This window comes from Ctenocephalides felis, unplaced genomic scaffold (assembly GCF_003426905.1).
Source record: "Ctenocephalides felis isolate EL2017-DRISC unplaced genomic scaffold, ASM342690v1 CF-g0.4_SCAFFOLD_03570, whole genome shotgun sequence".
In the NCBI taxonomy this organism is placed as follows: Eukaryota; Metazoa; Arthropoda; class Insecta; order Siphonaptera; family Pulicidae; genus Ctenocephalides; species Ctenocephalides felis.
In genome coordinates this window covers 20365933-20374971 of record NW_020539724.1, presented here as the reverse complement: position 1 = coordinate 20374971, position 9039 = coordinate 20365933, and the positions used below count along the sequence as shown (strand labels likewise).

The following is a 9039-nucleotide window of genomic DNA, read 5'->3' as shown; positions in this document are numbered from 1 at the left end:
ACAATAAAATTAATAAAATGGCTTTAAATTAAATCTTTTTGCAGGATTAAGTTTTGAACCGCAGTATGAAGATTGAGAAAGAAATTTAAGAAAATGGTATCATAATACTTTTCTATTATTTTTTTCTTTCTGCAATATTAAATCACCAAATGTAAATTTTTAACAATAATAGCGCAATTATTAGCAAAATTTCGAATATTTATTCGGCTTATATCGAATCGAAAAAATATCGATTCTTAAAAATATTAATTTACAATAACAGTTCAAAATTTTCCCGCTGGTGGCGCTAATCACGCGGATATTAGCGGAATGAAGCTAATTCTGACAGTGCAAAAATCTCGTTGCGTATCGCCGGTTATTTTAATTGTGTTGTTAAAGACGAAAAGACTTAAAGACGTTTTAAGTGTTTAAATTTAAAGTTTAAAAGACGTTAAAGTGTTTTAAAGTTTGTGATAAAAACTATTTCTTAACAGTTATCATATATATAGAATCTCCATCAAGTTTCCAAGGAGGTTATCAAACCATGAAAACTAGAACCACTGATATCCGCCAAAATGGCGGCTTGGCCGCAACTATCTAAACATTTATTATTTCTTTTATTGTTATTTGTGGTTTGTTCTTGAGTGTCTTGTGTGGGATTTTCATCATTTGAACCCCCTTGATGTGCAGAAGTCCCGGGACTACCGAGCCGTAAAGCATCCAGAATAATTTCAAAATCGGATTTCAGGTTAGTGCCATTTTCATTTTGTTCTTGCAAACTATTTGTGTTTTTCTCAATGTCATTGTCACATTTTGTGTTCATACTTGATTTTATATCCTCCATTTTGATTTCGCAATCAGTTTTACCGTTTTCTAAATTATTTGTGAACGCATGTTTTTCGGCGGTTTTGTTCAAGTAATCAAAATTTGACATGACATTGTGCAATTGGTTATCTACTTTCAATCGTTTGTCCGATGCATCAGCATTTGTTAGATGTTTTCTTTTTAAAGTGTTTTGTACATCAAATGCATTTTCATTAGACGTTTGAATTATGTTCGATTCCAAATTGCATTCATCGAGCTTGAATTTTTTAATTTCGGGCTCGATGTCTTCTATGGCGGTTACGGGTTTAGTAGCCGGCTGCTGGGAGTATAAATGTGATAGAACCTCCTGCAAATAGAAACAATAATTAGTAATTTTTAATCAAACTAATTGAAAATATTAGATTACTAAGAATGATTAATCATGTTCTATTAAGTTATTGACAAGTGAACGTTTGTCGAGGCCCTCGATTTAAAAACCATGTGTCAGTTAGGTTAGGTTATTCGAATAGTACTTGTCTCTGCAAATCATACATTCTACCTCCACGATAGCTTTTTTAATCTTTGAAAATAATTTTAAAGATTCCTTCTCATAAAATATGTGACTAAAACAAACATAATATATATGTATTCAAAAAACAATTTCTTGTCAGTCAGGTTAGGTTATTCGAATAGTAATTGTCTCCGAAGATCATATATTCTACCTCCTCATAGCTTTTAATCTTTGAAAATAATTTTAAAATTCCTATCTTGCTTAAATATGTGACTAAAACAAACATAATTCAAACATATATTTCTATATATGTATTCAAAAAAAATTTGTTAGTCAGGTTAGATTATTCGAATAGTACTTATATCTGCAGACCATAGATTCTACCTTGATGATAACTTTGTTTTAATATTTGAAAACAATTTTATAGATTTCTTTCTTACTAATATAAATGTGATTAATAAATATAAAATATTTCATAGGCAACAATGTATTAAATATAAAATAAAACCAACAACAAACATATATTTCTATATATGTATTCAAAAAACAATTTCTTGTCAGTCAGGCTAGGTTATTCGAATAGTAATGGTCTCTGCAGATCATAGATTCGACCTTGACGATAACTTTGTTTTAATCTTTGAATATAATTTCAAGGATTCCTTTCGTGGTTGATAATTATAAAATATATCATAGGCATCAATGTATCAAATATGTGACTAAAATAAACATATATTTCTGGATATGTACTCAAAAAATAATTTGTCAGTCAGGTTAGGTTATTCGAATAGTACTTGTCTCTGCAAATTATAGATTCTACCTTGACGATAGCTCGTTTTAATGTTTGAAATAATTTTAAAGATTCCTTTCTTACTAATATAGTTGTGGTCGATAAATATAAAATATTTCGTAGGCAACAATGAATTAAATATGTGACTAAAACAAACATAATACAAACATATTTCTATATATGTATTCAAAAAACCATTTCTTGTCAGTCAGGTTAGGTTATTCGAATAGCAATGGTCTCTGCAAAACATATTCTACTTCCACGATAGCATTTTTTAATCTTTGAAAATAATTTTAAGGATTCCTTTCTTACTAAAATAAATGTGGTCGATAAATATAAAATATTTCATAGGCAACAATGAGTTAAATATATAAATAAAACAAACAACAAACATATATTTCTATATATGTATTCAAAAAACAATTTGTCAGTCAGGTTAGGTTATTCGAATAGCAATGGTCTCTGCAAATCATATTCTACCTCCACGATAGCTTTTTTTAATCTTTCAAAATAATTTTAAGGATTTCTTTCTTACTCAAATAAATGTGGTTGATAAATATAAAATATTTCATAGGCATCAGTGTATTAAATATACTATAACAAGCATATTTCTATATATGTATTCAAAAAACAATTTCTTGTCAGTCAGGTTAGGTTATTTAAATAGTACTTGTCTCTGCAGATCATAGATTCTACCCCACGATAGCTTTTTTTAATCTTTAAAAATAATTGTAAAGGTTCCTTTCTTACTAATATAATTATGGTTGATAAATATAAAATATTTTATAGGCAACAATGTATTAAATATGTGACTAAATCAAACATAATGCAAACATATATTTCTATATATGTATTCAAAAAACAATTTCTTGTCAGTCAGGTTAGGTTATTCGAATAGTAATGGTCTCTGCAGATCATAGATTCTACTCCCACAATAGCTTTTTTTTTAATATTTAAAAATAATTGTAAAGGTTCCTTCCTTGCTAATATAATTGTGGTTGATAAATATAAAATATTTCATAGGCATCAGTGTATTAAATAATATATACTAAAACAAGCATATTTCTATATATGTATTCAAAAAACAATTTGTCAGTCAGGTTAGGTTATTTGAATAGTACTTGTCTCTGCAGATCCACAATAGCGTTTTTTAATCTTTGAAAATAATTTTAAGGATTCCTTTCTTACTAAAATAAATGTGGTTGATAAATATAAAATATTTTATATAGGCATCAGTGTATTAAATAATATATACTAAAACAAGCATAGTTCTATATATGTATTCAAAAAACAATTTGTCAGTCAGGTTAGGTTATTCAAATAGTAATTGTCTCTGCAGATCATATATTCTACCTCCACGATAGCTTTTTCTAATCTTTGAAAATAATTTTAATAATTCCTTTCTTACTAACATAAAAAGAGTTGATAACTATAAAATATTTCATATGCAATAATGTATTAAATATATGATTAAAACAAACATATATTGAAAAATGAAAATGAAAACTCTAGTCTGAGTGAAGTTTTATATATCATTATATTTGTATAATTATTATTAATTAAATACTTAAGACACCTATCATACATATAAAAACATTTATCAGATTAGTGAATAAATTTGATTCACAATTTATCTGTTTAATTATTTCAATTTACATTCCTAATAAATGCTTCATGCCCTCATTTAATTAATCATTGTCTTTTTAACTATGTATACAGCTTAAAGTCTTTAAGTAAAGATAATTTCAATTTACCTGCACCAATTTGTCATCAACTTCTTCGTGCGTCCGCTTCCTCAAGCCATCGTGTTGAGCAACCTCTTTATTTTCAAATAATTGCATATCAACGTCTTTAGCTTCAGCACTTCTGTCTGCTTGTAATTCTACTTCATGTGGTGATTTATATTCTATATTAGTCTTGTCATCGGTTTCTCTAAATAGATTGTTGTCGTTTTGCCTTAGATCAATCTTTTGATCAAATTCATATGGTGTTCCGCATACATCGATTTCAGCTTCTTCAACACAATTCTTTTGCTGGTTTTCTATACTGTAAATATCTTTATAGTCAACAGTTTTGCTTGCACTTGAATTGGATGTATCTATATTTTGCTGATTTGTTACTTCAGCCAAATAGCTTCCACTATCTTCTTTGAAAGGTTGTTTTTCCATCTCATAACTAGTGTTGTTTTGGTAAATATTGCTGGAACAATTAATGTTCTTGTTTTCTGCCAAGGCATAATCATCACTGTATTTTTGATACATGCCTAAATCTTTTTCAGTGTACATGCCATTTGGTGTATTAATGTCACTATAGGTAATTTGTTTTGGACTACCATAAACATTTATTTGATTTGATTCATCAAATCTTGATTCTTTCATATTATCATAAGTTAAATTAAAATCAGAACTTGCAACTTTCTCAGCATCTTCTTTGACTATATCAAAACCAACATTTTTAATATTTTCATAAGTCAAATCATAGTTGCTACTTGCTACTTTCTCAGGTTCATTGTAAGTTCCAGAGTTGTAACTCATATCAATAGATGTTGTTTGACTTAATTTGTTGTATTCCATATTCAATTGACCTTCATTCATCAAACTATTTGATGCAGGATTCGTAAGATTATAATTCATACTATCCATTGTGTTATTATATTTCATATCTAAACCATTGTTATATCCGTAAGACCTTAAAACATCTTCACTGGGTCTTATGGAAATCTTTTCTCTTTCCAAATTGCTATCAAAGCTATCAGAGATGGCAGATAATTCTCTGTCAATTTTTTCTAGATCATTTTCATGATGATTTGAATTGAGCATTGAATCAATTGAAGGTAGTGGTGTTATACTTCTCGGTTGATCCAGCTGCTGGAATTGACGTAACTGTTGTTCATGCTTGCCTTGTTTCTCCCTTCGGACCTCAGCCTGGAAATAATACATTTTATCATTAATAATAGATATATATTTAAAAATTAAACATCATTATATTCTATTAAAGAAAAATTATTCAATTTTATTTATAGAATTGACAGTATAGTTCATCATGTTTATTATTTCACTTAGTGGCTTTATTCGATAATTGTTCTATAGCTGAAGATTTTGTTATTGGTTGACAGCCAATTGGTTGACTATATTAATTGTATGATAATTTTAATCAATATGTAATGAAACCAGCTAGCTTCTATTTAAGACCAGAACATTTTCAACATGTTTGAAATTTACAATTCTGATTGATAATAATTAGAAGAAATGATAGATCTGGTATATGTACCTGTAACCTATAATAGGTGTTATTAATGCACACGCTCCGCCTCAAATCAGAATCAGGATCCCTTATCCTCTCCAATTTCTCTCCACAAAGCCTGATAACTCTCCGCCTCTCTTCCTTGAGCCTCAACCTGGCAGAAATCATTGGTACTCTCGTCTTACTCCTGGGAGGTGGTGATGTTACAGAATGGTTTCGTGGTGGCCCAAACATATCAGATTCTGATTCATCAGAATCTGATGAGGATGATGAAGAAGAAGTCGTATGAGAATTGTCTGATTCTGAGGAATGATCAAACGGTGAGGGATGGTGGATTAAAGGTTCTGTGGATGTTCCATATGAGGAACTTAATGGAGGAGCACTGGTGCTTAATGAGGTATTACAAGGTTGAGAGGTTTCTGGATGACTTCCAGCTCCTGGAATATTTGAAGTTGAAGAAGTTTCATCTGGATTTCTATTATCAAGTTGAGATAATTCTTGATTAGTTTCGGAAACACCTAAGCTCATAGCTTCACATCCAGTTTCTACTTTGGGCAATCTGCTCTCAGAGGTTTCATCAACCGAAGTTTCTGGTTCTTGACCTAGCCTTGATATTGATGCATCTTCTTCAGATATCCGTTCATTTGGTAAATTTGATTCAGCGATTTGGCCATTGGAATTATTTTTATATTCGGCGTCGTCGCCGTTGCCGTCCATCGGCGAGTTATAGAAATTTGGTGGTGAAAAGGCGGTGGCCTCTGAAGCTTGGGTAGTCTGCACGTCATCTTCCACGGGTGGCATGATCACGAACACCTGGGGAAATGGATACATATAATATTGATTCATTGTTACATGGATTATAGAATAATATAAAGTAATGGTAATTGTTAAGTTTGAGGTAAGTTAGGTAAGGGTACGAACTAGAGACTTTGTCTCTAAGGAAGACCTGCATTGAAGTGGAATAGGAAAAATATTTGGTGACAATTGTGGAAAGAGAAGGAAAGTGGATCGGAGTCACATTTTTAATAGAAGGACATTGAATGAATTGAATTGAAATGAATGAAGGAGATAATGCAGATATTTATTGACTTAGGCAAGACAGAAATTATTAAAAAAAATTGAATGAAAAGACGAGACATAGAATGCGTAAGTTTGAGACTTGTGGCACCGCATTGAAAAAAGTCAATTTGAGACAAACGTATTTAAAGTTTTTAATATAATGTACTAAATACACCATTTAATTTAATGTACAAAATACACCAAGGTGTTCAAAGATGCTGACACACTAAAAAGGTCATGTGCATGAGGTATTATAATGAAAAAGAGAGCAGCTGGCATACAATAGCTCGCGGAGCGATGAAAAAAACGGTTTCAGAGGATCATACATATAGATATATATATCCATAACTTCGTGAAAAAAAATAGATATTGAGATGATTTTTTTTAAATAATTCTAAGGTTTTTCAATTTCAATTTTCAATTTTCAAGCTTTCATAATATCAAAAAATCTCAAAAAATCTCAAAATAAAAAAAATAAATAAATAAAACCAAACAACCTCCTTAAAGGGTTGTGTCAGTATACAATATGTGTGTATATCTTATATATATAAAATTCTTCTGTACGTGTGTATGATTCGATACTTCTCCTAAACGGTTATTCGGAATTTGATAATTCTTTTCAGAGTTTATCAAAGGGATTTTTAAGATTTAATGAACGATAAAACTATAGCAATATTGTATAAATAAATAGCAAAAATTACAAAAAAAAACACTCATCATTGTTTGACATTGAAAACATTTGAACTAGGATAGGATATTAAAAAATTTGGAATTTTGGAATTGTAGACGTGGGTACAGGACAATCTGTCGGCTCATCTAGTATATATATATATATATATATATATATATATATATGCATTTGTATACATATACAATCATTTAATTGTATACTATATCTGGTTTGCCATTTTAGGACAAGTTCATGTACGCGACGTGGCACACGCGACCTCGAACCACTTTATTTGAATAAATTTGTGAAGATACCCATGCAATGTAGAAATAAATTTAGATATCGCGTATTTGTATATATATATATATATATATATATATATATTATATATAAAGTAAAATACGTATTAAATTTGTTTTTCTGATTCGTCATTAAATTTATATTAGACTTGAAATTATATTTAAAATTTCAATACGATTTTTATAGATAATATTTTAAACTAGTTTTCATCCTTCTTCCTTGACCCAGTATTAGATACTTCAAATCAAATCTATTTTTACCATTTATTTTTGACAAAATTTGTTATCCATTCCATTATATTTACACAGTTCTTTAAAGCAACTTCTTGTCAATGCGGAATAATATTATCGAATACCGACTATTCCAAGTATCCAAGATTATTTTGCATAACATGTGCAAGTTTAAACAACAGTCAGTGTGTGATATTAAATGAATATCAAACACAGTTGAGAAATGAATTTAATTGCAATAATGTTTGAAATCATTACGTTTAGAATTCGTAAAATTATAAATGAATGAGTAGTGTTCTGCAACTTAGTGTCGAGGAAACAATTAGAATTATTTGGTATTACCAAATTGGAAAGCATTATACAAATATTTATATAATTTTATACCATAAATGATGTGATGATATAAATAATATAACTGATGTTATCGCAAAATATTAATTCTCATAAATTTCAAAAACAAGTTGTCCCATAGTTTATGATATTTGTTTTATCATACATCATAATATTATGTTCCCCAGAAACTGATCATATAATCATTGATAAGACCATAATAATATATGATTCTAATAATTTACTTATAAGTTAATGAATATAATTTTAAGCTATTAGGTTTGTGCGACATAATTTAAAAGCTTTTATACTTGATTGACAATCTACATAAACGTAATTTGAACCAATTAAATAATAAGTATGATATTCTATTAAAACCAATTACTACTTTACATTTCATTTGGTCATAATCCTTATTAGAATCCTTTCACTTCTACAAATGTCATAAAATTCAAATTATACATACATACATACATACATATCATACATTTATATACATTCATATATATTCATATGCATTAATATACATACGTTCGCATTCATATACATACATACGCATTCATATACATTTATATACATGCATACGAATTCATATACATTAATATACATTCATATACATATGCATTCATATACATATACATTCATACATACGCTTTTATATACGTACATATACATACGCATTTGTATACATACACATACACATACGTTTATATACATACGGAAGTTTTTTCTGGATAATTAATATTATTCATCAACTATTATTATTTTATTTATTTTTTTTGATATTTTTTTTTTCTTCTCAAAAAACCTTAATATTTCATTTATAATTAATTCTACGTTTCGGTATCTAAAAATTTTAAAACAATTCTTAACTTCTGGAAAAAATCATAGTTCTGAGTAAAAACTAAAGTTTTGCACTTGAAATTCAGATAAAAAATTTAATCCTTCTAAATTTGAATTAATCTACATATTCCCCAGAAATAATTTAACTGATAATACTTCATCAGTTATAGGTGTATATAAAACTACTGAAAATATCATTTTAAAAAATAAAACGATATTTCTGAAAAGTTTCAAACGGAGCCAGGTGCATTATTTAGACTTGTTTCTAACACTCAACTAATGT

At 28.6% G+C, this 9039-nt stretch overlaps 1 protein-coding gene across 1 annotated transcript; it reads right to left on the bottom strand.

Moving 5' to 3' along the window:
* Positions 1-345: 345 nt before the first annotated feature.
* LOC113383563 (uncharacterized protein PF11_0213-like) lies at positions 346-6170 on the bottom strand. Its single transcript, XM_026621820.1, has 3 exons — positions 5352-6170; positions 3836-5005; positions 346-1150 (listed from the first exon to the last, which is right to left on the bottom strand). The coding sequence occupies exons 1-3, from the start codon at positions 6168-6170 to the stop codon at positions 497-499; spliced, it is 2643 nt and encodes an 880-aa protein (XP_026477605.1). The 3' UTR covers positions 346-496.
* Between the last annotated feature and the right edge of the window lie 2869 nt (positions 6171-9039).

Excerpts from the sequence above, each read along its gene's own strand:
- LOC113383563 (XM_026621820.1), bottom strand. The coding sequence starts at position 6,170 with ATGAATCAATATTATATGTATCCATTTCCCCAGGTGTTCGTGATCATG. Across the intron at positions 5,006-5,351 it reads ACACCTATTATAGGTTACAG|GCTGAGGTCCGAAGGGAGAA; the intron begins GTACATATACCA and ends TATTATTTCCAG. Across the intron at positions 1,151-3,835 it reads TTGATGACAAATTGGTGCAG|GAGGTTCTATCACATTTATA; the intron begins GTAAATTGAAAT and ends TTCTATTTGCAG.